General features: G+C 40.8%; 1 protein-coding gene across 1 annotated transcript in view; it reads left to right on the top strand.

The window, feature by feature from the left end:
• The window catches only part of LOC139728488 (E3 ubiquitin-protein ligase HUWE1-like), a 97,426-nt gene that overhangs the window by 44,593 nt on the left and 31,816 nt on the right, over positions 1–21,017 (top strand). The window contains exons 34-53 of the mRNA XM_071639430.1: positions 669–865; positions 1,464–1,545; positions 2,173–2,313; positions 2,692–2,810; positions 3,181–3,259; positions 5,379–5,546; positions 6,508–6,664; positions 7,302–7,404; positions 8,102–8,342; positions 8,886–9,072; positions 9,668–9,829; positions 10,394–10,638; positions 11,209–11,466; positions 13,397–13,625; positions 14,186–14,521; positions 16,242–16,322; positions 18,218–18,282; positions 18,797–18,935; positions 19,661–19,777; positions 20,757–20,839. Of these exons, the coding sequence (XP_071495531.1) occupies positions 669–865; positions 1,464–1,545; positions 2,173–2,313; positions 2,692–2,810; positions 3,181–3,259; positions 5,379–5,546; positions 6,508–6,664; positions 7,302–7,404; positions 8,102–8,342; positions 8,886–9,072; positions 9,668–9,829; positions 10,394–10,638; positions 11,209–11,466; positions 13,397–13,625; positions 14,186–14,521; positions 16,242–16,322; positions 18,218–18,282; positions 18,797–18,935; positions 19,661–19,777; positions 20,757–20,839 (3,189 nt within the window). The remainder of the gene's footprint in view (positions 1–668; positions 866–1,463; positions 1,546–2,172; positions 2,314–2,691; positions 2,811–3,180; positions 3,260–5,378; positions 5,547–6,507; positions 6,665–7,301; positions 7,405–8,101; positions 8,343–8,885; positions 9,073–9,667; positions 9,830–10,393; positions 10,639–11,208; positions 11,467–13,396; positions 13,626–14,185; positions 14,522–16,241; positions 16,323–18,217; positions 18,283–18,796; positions 18,936–19,660; positions 19,778–20,756; positions 20,840–21,017) is intronic.

Here is a 21,017-nt window from a genome sequence, read left to right as displayed (position 1 = left end):
ATAGTGATGTTGATGATGTAATAGGGTTTTCCCCCTATCAAGTTGACCCTTTGATTAGTTGAAAGATGTTTCCATTGCACTGCAGATGCAAAGCATGATAAATAGACACATGAACAGTCTGTCATCTCGTAAGCTCATCTTAGATATAGCTATCCATACATCAGTATAGTAGTGTGGTGTGGAAATCATATTGATATAATTCATGAGCAACTGGTGTACTGGGGTATGACGTTCTTGATGCTAAACATTATGTGAATTAAATATTCAAGGTTTGATTCATTTTCCAGATGTGTTTAAAGGTATTAAAGTCAGAAAAAAATGTAAACTGTTCTTGAAACTGACAAAAACTGGCTCACAGTGTTACATAAGTATACTTAGTATGTTGCATTTACAGAGGAATGGAAAAAGAGACTTAAAAAAAAAAAAAAAAAAAAAGTTACAGACCAGCAAGAGTTTCTCATATTGTACTGAAATGCAAACATTAATTGAAGAGCTTTTCAGTTTGTGTTGCTTAAGTGAGCAAAGTTTCAAAGGAAAAATTGTGGAGCTTGTCCTGTCTTCCCAAAGTTTATTTATGCAAGTTAATGACATAAGCAATAGAATAAAAAGAGAAATAGATTGAAAGGAGAGTGATATTGTTCCTGTTCGACCTTCTCACGGATGTACAGGAGGAGGAGAGAAAGAAGAAGGAAGAGGAAGAACGTAAGAAGAAGGAGGAAGAGGAGAGGAAGCTGAAGCAGATGGAGGAACAGGACAAGATACCGGAGGAGGCCCCTCTGGACAAGGCAATCCTCAACGACTTTGTGGACTCCATGCTTCCGGGATGCCTCAAGCTTCTCGACGACATCCCGGAGACGGTCTACAGGTGAGGGCTCTGACCCCGTAACCCACCCCACCCTGGTGCCAAAGAAGTTTCATAGTTTGCAAGGCTTGTCTGTAGGAACATTCCACTCTGCTGTTAAGTTTCACCGAATGTTTGATCACATTACTCTCACTTCTGTCAAAGATTGGTTTTAAACATAATTTTGCCAGAGGCTGAATTTACCTTTGTCAGTGTTATAGTGGAATGGCATGTCAATGTTTAGGTACACTGTAAGCACATGATGTACTTGTGGATTTACATATATTGCTCTGGAATTTTCAATTTTTGTCATTGGGATGATCCAGTTTAGATTGAAGCTTGAGTAATAAGAGTATTAGCATGGTATCATATCACATACAAAGGCATTTTTTTTAAAATATATATATATGGTGTGTTAGAGTAAGAAAGAAATCTGTGTTTGGCACTGGAACATTTTATCTACAAGTGAGCTTTCTTCTGCTGCTGTTGATTCTGTCCGGCATTTGAATGTTAAATGTATAGGTAAGGAAAGCAAGATGAAGTAGGTAATATATTGATATGAACTCTTTGTAAGTTGCTTTTTGGGAATTTATATGTTGCACTCTGTCTCTCTCTCCCACAGAGTATGTGACCTGCTGGTGGTAGCCAACAACAGGAATGGTGAGGAGTGGAGAGACAAGATGCTGGAAATGGTCATCAGTCAGGTAAGGCCAGTCACTTTTTGGTGTTCATTGTCCATTGGCGGTCATCTGGCCCAAGCTGTGGCCGTTCAAGTAGCTAAAGGATTTACATTTATCAAAATAAGACTTCCTATTACCAGTGGTATCTTGGACAAGGTTGCACTTGACATTCAAGTCTGTAGGTGCATTTCAGGTTTCTGTCAAAGTAATATGCATTCAGAGAAGGCTCCCAAGCTTGTGTGACCAGGATTTTCATTTTGTACATTTGCCGTGCTTTTCGAAGCGTCCTCTAATGTACCTAAATGATTTACTTAACCAAACTGAAGTTTGACCGCTAGTCTTGGGTGCAGCCATCTTTTGCAGATTTAGCTTATCTCCTCTGTTGCATGTTTCAGTTGAAAGGAACACCTTGTTCATGTTGCATCATTATTTGATGCTTAATGTTAACCTGAACAGATGGTTTTACAAGAAACAATACTGTATGGATGGAGTCCAATTTTTGTTTTTATATAAGATGACAAGTCGTGTTGCCCTTTCAGCAGTACTTCGTCCTTGTATTAAGTTAATACAAGGTGACTATTTGAATATAAAGCATTAGACCAGAAGGTAGAAGCTAAATTAATATGTATACAAATGAATATTGTTTTTCAGATTTCGGAGAATGCCGTGATGTTGTGCAATAACTTTGCCAGTATGCTGGTGGACCCGTCGGCAGTGACAGACACAAAAGTTATCGACAGCTTGTCGTGCTGCTTGGCCTCTAGGATCCACCTGCTCTGTCTTCTCTTTGAGGTAAGCTGGGGTTGTCAGAATTTCATCCAATTGAGTGTGGCTGGAACATGGGTCCCTCCTTTTGGAAGTGAATAAACATGTGTACTGTAACAAAGAGAGTGAGTGGTATTTGATTTGTTGTAAGAATTTGCTCACTCATGATAATTCATGCTGTGAAGAGTGCTGTGAAGCCTCATGCCCATACAGCCAAAGTGAATGATATGTTTAACATGGTCTGTCATGCATAGTAGTAATTATGTAACAATACCATAAAGCTTGCTCGAAGATAGGTGAGAGTGCAAACTGCATCTTCCAGATTTTATTTTAGTCTTGTTATTGTGACGTATGAGTTGTTTTCACAGTGGTAATAACAACTTTTGATGCTTTGCCCCATTACAGGAAATCAGGATGGCCTGTGCCCAAAGGGTGGAAGTGTCAAACATCCTACATACGTTGATCGAACTGCTGGACACAGCACAGCGGTGGATGGCCAAGATGAAACAAACCAAGACACCAAAGTAAGGACCAAGAGACCATCTGTCTCTCTCACCACCTTCAGAAACATACCATTCTCTTTTCTCTTTTACCCTGAATAATGACACATTTAACCATCCTTTACACAAACTACTTAATCCCTCCATATGATACATGAATACAATAATGTTAGCAGTTTCAGAGCCAAATTGTCACTGTTTGTTCATAGAACAAAATTAGTAAATGATGGGATTGTTCTTTTGTTTGCCCTGTTCTGTTTTAGTACATTATTCATTCCATTCATGACTTCTTTTGTGGTTGTATAGTACACGTGCATTCATGTTATTGGTAATTTGATTAAAAACTATGTTCTGACTTCTTTTCCCCTCTGTATTTTTCCTGTGGTCTCTCTAGATGGATGGGTCCTGCCATGCTGCTGATTGACCTATCAGAGAAGACTGTTCTGACCTGCAAAAGAAAGCTGGCTCAAAAGGTATCGTCATCAGGAAACGAAGCATATTGTCCCGAGATGACGAGACCTTGTATCTCAATTGGCATATATTAAAAAATCTCCCATCTCAATTTTTAATATCAAGAATGCTGATTTGAGTTTTAAGATTGAACAGTTATTGTCCCCGCCGAACGAGTTCGAGCAGGGGACTATGAAACGGGCTCCGTACGTGTGTGTGTCCGTGTGTCCGTCCGTCCGTCCGTGTGTCCGTCCGTGTGTGCGTCCGTGTGTGATCAAAACGTTCAAAATGCTACTCCTTCGTCATTTCTAACCCAATTTTGATTCTGTTTGCTTTATATGATAGCACTACATGGGAGCTTTGAAACTTCTATACAGAATTTCAATTGTGACCTTTGACCTTGACCTTTGACCTATATTGTACATTTTGCTTCAAAATGCTACTCCTTCGCCATTTCTAACCCGATTTTGATTCCGTTTGCTTTATATGATGGCACTAGGTGAGGGCTTCAAAACTTCTACACAGAATTTTGACCTTTGACTTCTTTGACCTTTGACCTTGATTTTTGACCTATATTGTACATTTTGCTACAAAATGCTACTCCTTTGCCATTTGTAACCCGATTTCAATTCCGTTTGCTTTAAGTGATGGCACTAGGTGAGGGCTTCAAAACTTCTACACAGAATTTTGACCTTTGACTTCTTTGACCTTTGACCTTGATTTTTGACCTATATTGCACATTGCCTACAAAATGCTACTCCTTCGCCATTTCTAACCCGATTTTGATTCCGTTTGCTTTATGTGATGGCACTAGGTGAGGGCTTCAAAACTTCTACACAGAATTTTGACCTTTGACTTCTTTGACCTTTGACCTTGATTTTTGACCTATATTGTACATTTTGCTACAAAATGCTACTCCTTTGCCATTTGTAACCCGATTTCAATTCCGTTTGCTTTAAGTGATGGCACTAGGTGAGGGCTTCAAAACTTCTACACAGAATTTTGACCTTTGACTTCTTTGACCTTTGACCTTGATTTTTGACCTATATTGCACATTGCCTACAAAATGCTACTCCTTCGCCATTTCTAACCCGATTTCGATTCCGTTTGCTTTATGTGATGGCACTAGGTGAGGGCTTCAAAACTTCTACATAGAATTTTGACCTTTGACTTCTTTGACCTTTGACCTTCATCTTTTTACCTATATTGTGCATTTTGCTACTAAATGCTACTTCCGGCGGGGACATATATTACGCACCGCGTAATTTCTACTTTTCCTTGTTGATAATGTAATCCGACACGATATTTATTTATTATATGACGTCAACATTGATGTGATTTTTTTTGAAAATGTTGTGCAAATTAAAAAGTTGGTCGCTGTCATGGAAATTCACGACTCTGAGATGCAAGGCCTTGTTAACACAGGGATGACATTTCCCTTTTCATTTTCATGAAATGAGACTTACTGTAAAATGGAAAAAGAACAGATAGTTTTTACTGGCATGAAGCAATATTCACTAGCAAACAGTTTTTCAGGAATTTGACGTGGAGCTCAGTGTCTGTGAATTATGCATAGACTCGCTGTAAGCGTTCAAAAGCAATGTTTGCATGGTGTCAAGGACAGACTTTCTTTTTTGGTTGCAGCTCTGTGGTGAGCGTAGCGATATCGCTTCTCATAGTTGAGCAAACTACAATTTTCGCCGTGTCTTTCATCACAAAGAACTCCTAGGGCTACGATGACAACCTCAGAGAGGATCAAATGATGCCATTATAGTCTTGTATGACTTAGGAACAGTTAAGATATGCAATCTGCTATTGACCCCTGAATCTGAGATTATATATGCATATTTGAAATTCATGAGAATGCATTTTATGGGACACGTAGGTTAGAAACATCCATACATTTCAACACATTGCCATGCTATCTGTAAAATGTCATGAAACATTGAATATACTAGAGTAGTGGTGATTAACAATAATATTTTGATATCGTAAAATTGTTGAAGACATGAGACTACTCTTGCTCTCTCTCCTAATGAGTGATATGAATATTGCATGTACGTTATTGAGATGCTGTCCAAGTTTGATTCATAAGCTCAAGACTATTCATCTTTCATACTTACTTTCATGTAACCTCTGTAGGGGGCTTCGCACACGTGGAAGTGGTTTGACGATTCCACCGGCCGCTGGTGCACCTACAGCCGCAGCAACAACAAGACCATCGACGATGCCTACTGGGCCGGCAAGCCAAGCGTCCGCTTCACTGCAGCACGGAGGAGATACATTGTACACTTCAACACCATGATTCAGGTAAGCACTATGCCACCTCTCAAAGTTTTATGAATGCAAGATGTGTTTGAGCCTTTCTCTCTTTTTGTGTGTGGTTTTTTTTTTTTGTTGTTTTTTTGTTTGGGGGGGGGGGGTCATCCCCTCAATGGAGTGTGGTAATTCTCTTAAGTGTTTCTTACCATACTGGGATAGGCCAAGCTAGAGATATTGAATTGAATTGAATTGAATAACTGAAACTGCACTGGTCTTACACTCGAGACACAGTGAACAGTTCCAGCATGTTTATTTTCATATTTCGCTAAACTTGACATCGAGATACATAAAAAACAGAAAACAAACCAAGCAAGATACAAAATGTAATATAAATCGGGTCATGAATAGAAAGTGTGTCGGCATGCATAATGTACGTAAGACAATTCTCTATAACTTGTGAAATATGATGGAACCTCAAAAGCAAAGCTTGTAAACGCAGGTTTCATGAAAAAATACCAAAGTAAATTTGCTATTGCAGTTGCATAGTAAGAATTTTTCCCTTTTTTTTTTTTTTTTTGGGGGGGGGGAGGGGGTTGGAGAAAGTGAGCAAGTAAGAAGTGAGAGAAAAGAGAGAAAGAGAGACAGAAGATACAAAACAAAGAAAGAGTGAAGGGAGAGAGAGAAAGACACACAGACAGACGGACAGTCAAAGTAGGGACAGAAGTAATCAGCCAGACAATGAGTTAGTAAGAAGAGAGAAAGAAACATGTGACTGACTGACAGACAGACAGACAGACAGAAAGAAAGAAAGAAAGAAAGAAAGATAGAAAGAAAAAGGAGTGACAGAGAGGAGAGAGTGGTAGAGACAGATAGAAAGAGGGACAAATGGATAGACAAACACTAAGAGAAAGAGAAAAAAAATGATTTTAGAATTGTTGTCAACAGACTTGATATGGAAACATAGACAGTTACTAATTACTGTGCCATCGTGCTGTGCCGTACAATCCAGGTCAACGAAGAGACAATGAACAAGAGACCCATCATGCAAGCTCTGCCGACACCGAAGGCTGAAGAGGACAAGGGCGAGAAGAAAGAGGACGACGGGGAAAGGGAGGCCAAGAAACTCAAGACCAGTGAGAGTCTGGGGGCAGTGCCAAAGACAGATGGTAAGTTTATAGAGTTCTTCAACACTTTTTATGTATCCTGCCAATGGTGACATGACATTTGCTCCTACGACAGTTGTTCAGGGTATTATTTTCTCCAAGGATTTAGGGTTAGGGTTAGGGTTAGGGTTGTGATAGAGTTTTAGGTTTAGTTTGATATTTGGATTAGTTTTACAGTTATAATTGTGGGTAGAATTTATGTTTGATTTAGTTAGCAAGTATTTAATGGGAGCAATTGTCGTATTAGCGAATGTCATGGAACCCCTGCCAATATGCACAGGAGAAGTCCAGTGCAGTTGCAGCCCCTACTCTAGATGCTTTGTTTGTGTGTTTGTTTGTTTGTTTTTAAATGTGAGAAGTGTTTCTACCCATGCCCAAATTGGTAATCAACCATTCCTTCAATATTTATCTTGATGTGACAAAAGACATAGAGAAGACACCTTTGCAGCTATGCGTGATTTTAGAATGGAAAGAACAAGATTAATGTTAATCTATGTATTAATTTCTCCCCTTTTTCTCTTTTAAGAAGTAATCAATACAAGAGGATTTTTTTTTTTTTCAATTTGCACTAACATGCACTGTAAGTTCGTTTGTAGCATTGTTGATCACTGTATAGCTTCAACCTGTTATGTTTAACCAGTTGCCGGGACAAGTCAGGAAAGCAAGGACGATTCAGTTGCCAAAGAACCAGAAATTGTTGAAATTCAGGGACTTGGGGACAAGGAGATCCCCACTCTTATAAGGTGAGTAGATTGCACTTTTCCCTTCTCAATTTTCCCTTATGACAATACTTTGCATTTACCCATAAAATATAGAATATTCAAAGAGAATAAGAGAAGCTTGCTATCAGAGGGACAAAGAAAAAAGATAAGATGAGACATGGAAGAATTCTGTTGTGTCAAGTTGGAGGCAGTTTGATCACAATATTTAGAGAAACTATTTTTATAAAATCTTGTTTATTTCAATGGACCATGTGAGGGGAGGTACTGTGTGATAGGAAAGTGTATCATGTGAAAAAATGCATAATTTGATAACATCATGCATTACAATTAGACTGTGATATAGAAATGCAGGAAATAATTTTCCAATTCAAATTTGATTAGCAATTTCAGCTGATGAACAATATTTTTAATGTTATCCTGTACACTTCTATGGAAGAAAACTGCTACACAAAAGTTAGCTTGTGTAGCAATGTTGTAAAAATGCATAGCAAATTGCGATGTGATACCAGGAAAATTATTCCCTGAAATGTATAAGCTATACAATGAAATATGTAGGCCAAAGTTCAAGGAGCATGGAAAGAAAACTGTCAGCACTATGGGGGTGGGGGGAGAGGGGGGTATGGTACGGTGGGAATGATCAACTGATGAACGGTGAAGGAAATGGAACTAGTGTGCGAAATACATACAATTTTACATGAATGTGTGTATATGCTTTCAGGGCATGTGTTGGTCTGATTGGCGTACCGGTAGACCCAGACACAATGCACGCCGTCCTGCGGATTTGCCTGCGCTTCACCCGAGACCACAAGACGGCGCTGCTGTTCGCCGAGCTGGGCGGGCCGCGCCTCCTCCTGTCCCTCACCCAGGCCTCCTCCTTCAACAGCTTCCCCATCTTGGCCAACCTCCTCCTCAGGCACGTCTTCGAGGAGAAAGCCGTCCTCCAAAACACCATGGACAAGGTGAGTGGAACAACCAGCTTTAACCCTCTCTGTGCCAGGCGGTCAAAATGTGCACAAATTTCACAAACATACCTATGGGCAGGAAATGAACGTTGGCATGCAGAGGGTTACTAGTAATTAATGAGTTCGATTGACTTCTTAGAATGACAGAGCCAAGTGATGTTCTGGACTTGGATTGATAAAAATGTAAAAAATAAAAAAAAAAACATATTTGTCTCCTCAGATTCAGAGTGACTCAAAACATAATTGTCATGTGATCTCAGAAGGTTTTCGCCACTGAGAAATTTTGTCAGCTATTTCATGTAGACTTGATCCTTCCTGAAAATTAGTGTGTTAATGTTTTGATGTATATAACGTATGATGGGACAAAAAATATTGGTGTCTTGGAAATGGACGAGGGTAAACTGTATTTTGGGTGATTTCATTTGTCATGCGGGCAAAGGCAATCATGAACGGAAAAATTCTAGCCTAAAAGTAGAAATTTTTTTGCAGAGTTAATGATTAGTATTGACACTCCGATTGTTTTGGGATGTTCTCACACAGTTGATCTGTGCGGTGGCCAGCAAGGGCGTCGGCTGCAACACCTGTAACGTGACCCTGGGCAGCGTGGGCTGCCGCGAGATGAACTTTGTCCTGAGGAAGCTTGGACCCCTGGCCTGCAGGAACCAGGAGCTCTTCATCAACTCGGCCAAGAACAACCTCAAGATCGCGCTGCTTCCGGCCAAGAGAGGTGGGTATCTCGCCAGTCATCAATGCTCATGGGAACAAGTACACTTCCTTAAACAATTTAGTTGATCTCAAAATCTCTGTCTGCCACCTTTAATCAAAGTGTAGCATTGCAAGATTGAATTTTTAATGCAACATTTGACGTATGAATATGTCATCAAGATTAAGATTTAGAATTGTAATACTTTTGGTAATGCACTTCACATTTATGTGATGTGATAGGTTATCCTCTTTCATGCAGTGCAATAACAGAAACATCTCAATTACTGGCATGAATTTGGTAAATGCAGCATTTCAAGTAATGTTTAAAGCTAATTAATTTGTAAAGAGACTAGTTTTTGAAGAACCCCTGTGGAGTATCCACAAATTAAAGATTCTCTTTAGTCTTCAGGATTGAACAGAGGTGATTTCATATCAGAATGATATAGAATCCACATAATCAAAAGAAATTAAATAGACTAAGCAGTGGTGATCACTTCGAGACCAGAGTTTCCCATTTCAAACATATTCGACATCCCCTGTTGCATAGAGCCGTTGTATTACACTGACCAATCACTTACTGTCGACACTCCTGTTTCTCGTGTGCACCCACTTCGCAGGCGAGGAGGACGAATCGAGGTATACGGGGCCCAATGCCCTTCAGCTCCTGACGGCCTCTGCCCCCAAGACGTTCTCCCCGCCGGCCCTGAAGGGGCCCATGCTACAGGTCCTCTGTGAGCTTCTAGACGCACTGGTTGCTCCTGTGGAGGCCACACACAGCGGTGAGAGTCCATGACGGTGTCACTTGTTGTAGTATTCAGTTGATCAGTAGGGACTGAAATTGAAAGAGGCAGTGCTGGTCATACGTATTTACCTCCTTACCTTCTCACATATGCACTTAGATGTATGAGTTCTATCTATTTATTTATCTTTATCCATCTCATCACTCTATCTATCGAAATGTAGTGTGTATGTTACATACATTTCTACACACACTCATACTCACAGGCACTCCCACAAATAAACAGACTCACACAGTTGATGTTTATGTTGATGATAACTTTCTTTCCAAGAAGGTTTCGCTTTCGCTTAATATTATGTGTATATCTATATTTTGATTGTGTATACATTGGTGTATTATTTCATGGTATGTAAGAGAGAAAACAACCTTGGCAGAACTTGAGGTTTGTCAAATCCTAGCCAGCAAAGAATAGTCTGAATGGATATGACAAACAGGCGTGCTTTTAGAGCAAATCCCCTAAACAAGACAATAAAATCAATAATTCAGTAATTTAGTGTTCTATTTATTGGCTCATTTGTTTCATCTCAAAAACTTCTCTTCTCAGACGAAGCCAAAGCGAAGGTTCCAGAGAGCCAGCCTACTCCTGCTGCTGCTGCGGCAGCGACCCAAGTCCCCCCTGGCACCTCAGAGGGAGCCATGGCCTCTGAGCTCCAGACCTCGGAGGACATTGGCATGGGACTGAGGGAGATCGGAGACAGACTGCTGGGAATCTACAGCGGGTCCAGAGGCCCACCCAGGACAGCCGACAGACTCAACAGCGTGCCGGATGGTGCTGTGCAAGAAGACGACGTATGGCCTGCCACTTTCACGTTTTTTCATGTTTACAATTTTATAACATTCAAAATGGAAAACACACTGTAGCTGTGATTAAGGAAGGGGAAAGTTTGAATTTGCTCTCTCTTGGCTGAGGAAATGATGAAAGAAGCTGAATTGGCCAATCAGGGAGAAAGTGTGTGATACATAATGTTGTGCATTATTAAGAATATAATTGCTGTGGCTGATCACTGACCTTGATGATAATGATGATCCACAGCATTTGTATAGCGCGGTATATCTGTTGTAGAAACATTCAACGGTGCAGACTCCTCCAAGAGAGTTAGCAGTTCAATTGTTACGTGATAATATTGTTGGGAATGATGTCCTCTGGCAAGTTTACTTTTAGAAACTAGAATCTAGTTCTTGGTGTTGATTCCTGTCAGCTTTGGAGAATAACATCAGTTTGATGTCCAATGAATTCTTGTACATCTCCTTAGTGGATTCTTTGTAGTCAAAGTTGTATCTCCAGGTGTAGAAAAATTGGGGAGAAACGAGCAGAATTAATTCAAGCACTGCTTAAAAATGTTTCACTCCTCACTGTAGGCAACAGACCAGGCGTCATCCTCCAGTGGGGTGAGCAGCTCCCAGGGTTCCAGCAGTGCAAAGAAATCCTCGCCGGCCGCCGGAGCAGGATCGGCAACAGCGGCGTCGACGAAGGACGAGACGTCAAAGAACAAGCTGCTCATCCCCAAGTCGGCCATCCTGCGGCTCCTGGCCGAGCTGGTGATGTCCTACGCTGGCATCGCGCAGGCTGTGGCTCAGTACCACTACTCTGCTGGTCAAACCAAGCATATCAAAGAGGTTTGTACCACGACTTGAAAATTCTGACTTGGCGCTCGAAAGTAGAAGTGCGCATTTTGAAAAACATTGACTCACCATCTTAAGATATCGAGAGCTGCCCACAAGCATATTTTTACAATATTTAGAATGGGTTTTTGTTTTCTTCCAAAATATAACAACATTTTGTGGACAAATTTGTGAGTTGTTGCTGTTTTTTATCTGTTTCTTTGCTGCACAAGAAAGTGCCCTTGCTGCTTTTAAGTAGAAGTAAGGTTTCATCCTTGTGCCATATGAAAGAGTCACTGATGGATTAAATGAGCCTCATTTGGTCGTGACTGAGAGGCTGCTCCATCTGTGTCTAACACCATGTGTCCCGCCCTTCACGTGACACGAGACAGACACAAATGTCACAATACTATTACCGTGCTTAATCTTTATAAGGTTATTTTTATTTTCACAGAGAGAGTGTGTGTTATTTCTTCCGTGCTTTGTTTCATTGTAGGGAAGCACAACTCAGCACATGATTCAACTTTGGAATGTTTGTGTTGAGTGCAAAGGTTGTCATATCTCTATGCTGCATTATTTCTTAGGTGTTACAAGTATGTGTGAGATGTGAATGAATGTGCATAATGATACCTGTATTCTTTGTTACTTATTTTTATGCCTCCGCCACGAAGTGGTGCCGGAGGCATTATGTTTTCGGGTTGTCCGTCCGTCCGTCCTTCCATCCGTCCGTCCTTCCGTCCATCCGTCCTTCCGTCCGTCTGTCCTTCCGTACGTCCGTAATGAATTTTGTGGACAGGGTAACTATCAAAACCTTTTGAGGCATCCTAATGAAACTTGGCATGTATGTGTATTAGGGGGTGAAGTTGTGCCTATCAACTTTTGGGTGCACATGCTCAAGGTCAAAAGGTCAAGGTCAAATACATACAATTTTACTATTTCCACCATATCTATGCAATGCCTGAAGATATTTTCTTGAAACTTAGTGTATACATGTATTACCCAATCAAGATTCTTTGGTGAAAGTTTGGGTCATAAGGTCAAAGGTCAAAAGGTCAAGTAAAAATATTAAAACTTTTTTTCTGAACCTTGGAAATTGTTCAAGGTATCTTCATGGAACATAGTTTATATACATGTATTGACTGGCAATGATTATCTAGAGAATTTAGGATGTTAGGGGTCAAAGGTCAAGGGCAACACTTCAAAATATTACTATTTCCCTCATGTTTATGCAATGCCAGCAGGATTATTTTTTTTTACACTTGGTGTATACATGTATAACCTAATAGAGATTCTCTGGAAAGTTTTTCTTTTCTTTTGTTTTTGCCTCAAAGGTCAAAAAGTCAAAGATCAAGTGAAAGTGCTGAACTAATTTTTTCCTCCATATCTCAGAAGTGGCTCAAGTTACCTTGAAATGTACTACATATTTATGCATTCATGTTCTGCCTGACAGTGATTATCTTATGAATTTTGGGGTCAAAGTCCAGATGAAAATGGTAACAATTTACTATTCAATACAGAAATTGCACTTTTTCTTCATACCTTGAAAATTACTCAATGCATAAACGTATGAATGGGTCAAAGTCAAGTTAAAGTCCTTAAATCCCAAATACATGCTTTCCTATTCATCTTATGAAACCTAGGTCGTGGAAGGTGAACATTCAACACATTTGTGACAAACTTGTCATTTTAATATTTTGCCAATTTTGTGAAAATGTAATCACACATTGTCCACATATACTATCTAGACCTATTAGGAGAATCATGCATTATGGCGGAGGCATACCAGTCGCCATAGCGACATTTCTAGTTTATATATATTACTTACTGTGGTGTCATATGCGCCCCATTTTAACTTTGTTGTCATCCCAAAATGACCATCAGTGCAACTGAATGCGATTATAAAACCAAGTAGCACGAGATCTCAACTTGTGTGTTGGATATGCAGGATGGTCCGGCCCTGGCCTACATCTTGGACCAGCTCCTGCCTCAGTGCCAGAAGGGTGGAGACAAGGACTGCCCCGGTCTAGCCCAGGTCCTGCTCGCCAGCATAGCGGCCAGCAACCACAGCCCCGACGCCCAGATGTTCCTGGTCACGGAGATCAAGTCTGCCCTCGGCAGGACGTTGGCCATGCCAGAGAGCAGCGAGAAGCACTCAAGAATCCAGGCCCTAACAAGTAGGTTGATCAAGTGTTTGAAGATTTGATAGAAATTTGTTTTAGTTCCTTATGGTTCAACCACATTTCTGTTGCTTAGGTTTTGTCTAAGTTTCTAGTAGTTCTACATAATGGTGCACTTTATACTTCAAATGAAAATGGTCAAAATGTGTGGCGAACATATATCTGAAGTAAGAGTCATGAAATTTGTAGAGGCCTCAAAAGAGGCTATGGTATCAAATTTATCAATACTATTTGCTCATTAGTGAAGAGATTAAATTCAGGATAATGTTGTTTTCTCATGTCTGATGTGTTGAATGAATAGTTTAAACAGCTGGTGATTGATTCTACCTAGTATCACATTCACTGTTCATGCACGTCTTTAAGGAAAGACACAAAGTGATTAGATCGAAACAAACTTATTGGAGCATTTCATGAGAGAACATCAAAGATATATCAAAGGAAGGCTATAAGAGCGTCCATTCGTGACATATAAATGTATATATCAGAGCTGTATCCATGAAAGAGCTTTCTTACTCATTCATTCACTCAACCTCTTGCTTGTGTTTCTTGCCGAGCAGTGCTCATCAGCATCATGATTGAGGCATGCACCTTCTCCACGTCAGCCTACCAGTCGGCTGTCGTGAGCTCCTCCTACAAGAACCAGCTTGGCGGCATGAACAACATCACCCGGCTGCTGCTGCGCAAGGGTCTGGTGACCGACCTGGCCCGTGTCCCCCACAGCCTGGACCTGTCCAGCCCCAACATGGCCTCCACCGTCAACTCGGCCCTCAAGCCCCTAGAGACGCTCTCCCGCATCGTAAACCACCCGCACGTCCGGCTGCGCGGCCTCAGCAACATCCGCAATGTGACACAGTACATCAACCAGCGGTCCGCATCGGGCGCCGATAGTGCAGGTCAGTTTGATCATGGTCAAATGGGATTCTTCCTTCCGAATACCTGCCCTCCTCCCCAGCCCCTCTCCTAATAGGAAAGAAACTGAATGCATAGCATCAAATTTATGTTACCAATGCAAGCAATTGTCCTGAGCTTTGACTTTGTCAGAGTTCATCAGAATATTCCGTATGAAGTGATGTTTATCATCATTCTGGCACAATTCCACTAATTTTTTTTTTTCTCATCACTTTGCTCGACATTCTGTCATTGAAATGGAGAAGGTCATGATTTAGGAACTCTCTCATGTTGTGTTTGTCCCAGTAGTGATGTCACTGAGATCATGCAAACGTATGCACATATCTTTTGTGGCAACGATGGCACCTATGTTAGGTGTCACAGTGTGACGATGGAATGAATTTTGCTGCATTAAATGTGGTAAAACATAAATCACGATACCCTTACAACCCATGTGACACTCATTCCATCAGTCATCGCCTTGCCCAAAGAGGGCTGTCGTGGGGAAACAAAGATGTGTACCATAACCGGTTGTCACTGTCGAAGTGATGCAAGACCATCATTGTTGAGGTGCAATAGCCATGTATTCCATTTGTGCATCCAAAAGTCTTTCTTTGAGCCAAACTCATTACCGGTTCATGGAAATCTCAATAGTGCTCATACCCATCAACTACTGACCCCTGCACAAAGGATTGAGTGGTGATCAATTGACATGTGGACATTACTCCTGTGTGTGGCCTCTTTTGCAGTGCTGTGTGAAGTGCCCACAATATGTCTCTTAATTCAGGTTTCTTGTGTTAACTTCTCTTTCCAATACCCCCCCCCCCCAATCAGTTTGAACATGTAATTTGTTGTTTGAACACACTCTCTCACTATCTCGAGACATGTCTGAACAACAGAGATAATACTCTCCCTCCTTCCCTCTCACCCTCCCCCCCCCCCCAAGCAAAACATAGAATAGAGAACATTTGTTGGCTTCAAATGAAGTGAGATCGTTAGTGTGATTTACCCCATCATGAAGTAACGACCCCAATCTCTTAACTGATGGATAATCAAGTCACAATGTGCAGACATGCGCAGTGACATCGTAAATATGCTGTGGAATGCTCACTGTGAGGCAGCTCCACCTTGTGTTGACATCGTCAATAAAAAGTCCCAATCATAAATTCTCTTTGGAATATTTAATGGCCTTCAATTTGTCAATTTCCAGAAATCATATTTTTGGGTTTGATGCTGTATATCATTATAATTTGTACTATTCATTCACAATGTATGGTCAGGTAGAGTCGATAATTCTTTATGGTATGAGCCCTTTGTTGTTCATATATCATTTGCTTCTGTTAACTAATTTGCTAAATTTATGGCTGATTCTTGAATTGGTGCCATGTTTTAGAAGATTATAGTTTCTGTGCTCTTACAAATTGGCAGTTTTTATGTAAAAAAAAAAATGCTTCTGATTTAATGCACATTTGATAAACTTAACTAGATCCGTGTTATCTTTCTCAGTGAAATTCAGAGTTGCCATTGTAGTGATGTCAACATGATATTTTCTGCTGCAAAATTATCCCAGGGCTTGGTTAAAGCTATAATTCAGGAATCTGCTCCTCAGCAGATCTAAAGGGAGCTTGAATTGTTCAAAATAAATCCTTATACCCATGACCCCATCCCTGCTGGCACCACCACCACCATGATGTACAGTGTCATGTTGGCTTCTTTGTTGCTCAGGGGGCGCCGTGTTGCGTCGTAACATGGACGCATCGCCTTCCCAGCACACGGCTCAGGGCGGTGGTGGCCGTACGAGCACAGGTCAGACTCGTCAACTCTGATCAGCATTACATGTGCACTCTCGCAAAGGGCACCTGCATCTGTTTTAATAGCCATGGCATCGTGCAGTTGTCGCACAACTAACTATCCCGTCATCATTTTATGATTTCGCATCAATATCTTCATTTGACATCATCATGCAAAACGATAAGACCCCAAAACACATGAATGACAGTTGTGTCATGTTGAGCACTTTTTGATTTTTTTCTTTTTTGCACACCATCTTCTCCCCCAGACCTTGATTTCTTGTACCTCTGATCCCACGCATCCATGCATCCAGCTTAAAGTGTTGACTGTTATGCTTAGATGTCACTGCGGGAAGTTGTGCTTCTCTGTGGCTATGCAGGCTTAGTGGTTGTTTCTAGGCGTAGTGGTTGTTTCTTTTTGAGGTTAACCCTTTTAATAGTGGAAGCCCTTTCTTTTTTATTTCTTTTCTTCTTTTTTTCTGTCGTATTTGATGTTTTGGCTTGACGTACATTCCCTTCATCCGGCTGCAACAGCACAGTTAGTTACAATATGGATTGCAAAAGTAGTCTCTCGGTGAGCTACAGTATGATAGAGGTTATGTCGGTATAACCCTCTGTCCCTTTAGATGGCCTTGGTTTTAACATCAGTCATACAGTAACTACTTCACCTTCATTGTAGAGATCTTGACTCGTGTGCGTGTCAACATCCAAAAGCCTAACAAAATTAATTCAGAGAATTTCAGTGTCTGCTAAAAATATTTCATCCTGCATTCTGCTCTTTGGTTATTCCATATGTCATATTATAGTGTGCAAGTTCTGGAATTCAAAATGGGGGAAAAAGACTGATAGAAAATTAATCAATCAGGTCATGTCCATTCCAGTGGATAATGAGTATGCTGTAAACGTGGAATATGTCGCAATGTGGCACACGTTATGTGCTTATTAAACTGAAATAGCAAGAAAATTAAAAGCATGCAGACATTTTTTTGAGATTTTGATTTTTGCCATAAAAATTCCTCAAGAATTTTAACAAGGAAAGTTCATGTGAATTTTCCTTTTCAAAAGTGTCATCGCATGACGTTTCTGCATTTACAGTTTGTGTCTGCACTGCAAGTCCACTTCCCTTCAGATGACACATACTGACACAGAGAAAAAGAGGCACATGCAAATACAAGAAGTCTGCCTCAGTCTATTCCCTGTATATTCATTTGTGTATTATATTTCCTTTAGTTTTGTTTTGTGTTTCCTTTGCAGCTTGAGCATGATTGTGGTATCCTTCTCACTAGCAGAATAAGCTCTGTCAGATACGATGCCGTCCTTTTGTGCAGGCCAAATTTTTATTGTTTATGTTTTCGCCACGTTAGCGGGGCTGTGTGTTACTAGTGCAGACTTATTAGGATGCCTTTAAATTGAAACCTGCTTAAGGTTCTGTATGATAGTGAATGCACATTTTTTGTTGAATTTTTTGATTTGTGAATATTTCTGAGAGCTGAGTAGGAAGACTGTCCTGACAGTAGTTCCCCGCATGAGAATGATGCCATGTCGCAGGAACACTTGTGTCTGCCTCGCCCCAATTGCGTTGTGCGTCCATGATCATTGATAAAATGGAAGAAAATCACTGCCTGCAATTTTCCCATCCTTCATGTCACTGCATTCACCCGCTCCATGCTTCAGATGAGATACTGTGCCTCGATTCATGTGCACGAGTCAGTTTCAGTGTGTGCAAGCAAGCGATGTGGAAAGTGTTAGTGTTCACTACCTGTGGCATGATGTCCATTATTAGTGGTAAATAAAGATAAACATGGAAGTAACCATGTATTTTTTTGATGACTTCATTCATCTGAATGCATTATGATTTCTTCGGATATTGGGAGTAATCGCACCTCTCTCGTTTTTCGTGTCCACATTCAGAAAGAGAATCGAGCGCCAGCGCTCTGGGACTGACAGGAGACACGCAGGACTCAACAGATCTCGATGTAAGTATCAACATCAATTTCAGAACAACCGGGTAGTGTCAGAATATCACAGAGTACATAGACTCGCCAAAATGTGTCTTCCTCAACTACAACTCTAGGCGGAGCACGGTGCTAGAAATTTGTTCCTGAAGTGTGCAGATGAACCCTTCAATTTGATTATTAACTTTAGTTGGAGATACTAAACACATGATTTTCTTGTCTAGATGAAAGTACTATGTATATATCTAGGTGTGTGGGTTTGTCTGTCTGGCCGTTGAAATGTCTGCCATTATTTTTTTGTCACATTTTTACTTGTAGCGTGAAAGATTTGTGCATTGCATTGTTGGCTCTTTTGTGAGTCAGATGTACAAGTTGTCTTTTATGAAGCAAAGGATGTTTATAGAATAGACTAAGTACGTATGTATAATTAGTGGTTACCAGGATTTTCCCCCACCAAAAAAAAGAAACAAAAAACAAAAGCAAAACAAGACACAGACAGAAATTGGAGGAGACCGTTTCATTCTTTGTGTGACAGGAACCGTCTGACCTGGACTGCATAGTTGATGAGCTTCTAGACAGAACAAGCGGTGGGGCGGGTGTCCTCGGGGAGACCCTGATCGCCACTGGGCCAGAGCGGCTGGGATCACTGCGGTCTGCGTTTGTGGACCAAGCAGGTAACAGCTCTTGTCTTTACTCATCTAAACATTAAGATGCAGCTGTCAACATTTGCTTGACACCTGATTCACTGCATTACTGTGTGCGCCCTATATCAAACGAGTCTTAACTTTTCACTGATCAGGACTACCAAACTATTTTGTGAGTGGTTTAATTCGCGATCATGGAGTACAGAGATTAACAGAGCAATGTACATGTGCATGTTGCATTCATGTTGGGATCAGAGTTGATACTTATTGTGTTGTTGAATTACCAAATTGCACCGACCTGTGAAATTTGTGAAAATTAAAAGCCCGCAAAAATATATGGCATAATACAGTATCTAGCTGGTGGACACATACACTTGGTTATCTGCAAGATACAAGCATTGGTAAACATTTTGTTGGTAATGAAAAGTATTTGGAATTTGCTGATCGACAAAATTGCTCTTTTTTGCTTGTTCTTTTGTTTATAAGATCCAATACTGTAAGAAGATGCTTAAATTGAAATTTTTGATGAAAAGTTGCGAACACAAAATGCCATGTTTAGTGAGTAATGAAGAATTTGCTTTTTCTGGCAACTATTGCGTTCACTTGTTTGTTGGCATCAGTGACAGTCGAGAAATAACTACAAAATATGTCAAGATTAGAATTTTTGCCTTTTGCTTGTTTTAAATCATAATTGCTGGTGTGATGTCATTGGTTCTCTGGTTCAATGAGCTTGGCATGGTTTCCGTTTGCTGCAGGTGAGGCTTCCCAGGACGAGATGGTGATCACCATGACGGATGACGGGGAGGAGATGGAGCAGTCACTAGGAGACGCCGAGATGAGAAGCCAGCACAGCCACGAAGGTGTCCGAACAGGTTGGTAATAATGGAGCAAGTCGCAGATGGCCACTTCAACTTTAAAACAAAGAAACATGTTGCTGTTGTGGTCGTCGTCGTCATCATCACCATCGTCATCATCATCATCATCATCACCATCATCCCCATCATCACCATCATCACCATCATCATCATCATCATCACCATCATCACCATCGTCATCACCATCGTCATCACCATCATCACCATCATCACCATCATCACCATCATCATCATCATTATTACGATACATATAGATCCACTATGTAAATATTCGTTTGAAGTGAATGTTAGTGTGGATTTTTAGCTAGCCTGAGCCAAAGGCTCAAGTGAGCCATAGTGATTGCTCTTCGTCCGGCGTCCAGCATCTATCATGCGTCGTGCGTCGTCTGTTGTGTGTCGTGTGTAAACTTTTTACATGTTCATCTTCTTGACAACCCCATGACCGATTTTCACTAAACTTGGCAGGTATCATCCCTAGCGGGATAGGATCTCAATTTGTTCAAATGGGCACCATGTCCCACTTGGGGGGGCCCAAGTGGGCCCAAGCCTGCCAAAATTAAGGCATCTTGAAAAATCTTCTTCTCTGGAACCAGAAGTGATAGAGCTAAGTTAATACGATGATTTAGTACATTGATGGCTATAGTTTCAAGTTCATTCATGCCGGAATCAGGCTCCCCCCCCCCCCATCCCGACCCAGGGGAGGGGTCCTAATGGGGGTCTTAATTGTAAAATTTCATCTTCTTCTTTAAAACCCCATGACCAATTTTCACCAAAATTGAGGAATCTTTGAAAATTTTCTTTTCTCAAATTGTTAGCGATAAGCTGCAGTAGTGCCATGTGCAATTTAGATTAGTGACTGTGTGGAAAGTGAACTTGCGATACTCGGGTTCTTTTGTTCATTTGGGTCTTGATTTTCGAACGGTGTTTCAAGCAATTTTCATGTATTACAGAGAACCACCTTTTTATCCAACAGCAGACATTGATGCTGATGATGACAGTGTCCAGGATGAGGACTCAGCAGCTGAGAGTGACTCAGATGATGGCAATGAAGACAGACAAGTGAGTTTACAGTGTTCTTTCCCATGTATGACAAGTATCTAGGGTAGGTCAGGTTTCTCATGACATCGATGTCGATACGGGATAAAAATTTGGGTTCATTTGAGATTTGTGCCTCCTTTTGTTGTGTGTCTGATAGTAATCAGTTGTGCTCTTTATATCAAGCAATGTTTTCAGGTCA

Source organism: Diadema antillarum, unplaced genomic scaffold (genome assembly GCF_040938485.1).
Source record: "Diadema antillarum isolate AM-2024a unplaced genomic scaffold, OU_Dant_1.0 scf00000019, whole genome shotgun sequence".
Taxonomy (NCBI): Eukaryota; Metazoa; Echinodermata; class Echinoidea; order Diadematoida; family Diadematidae; genus Diadema; species Diadema antillarum.
This window is presented reverse-complemented; position numbering and strand designations above follow the sequence as displayed.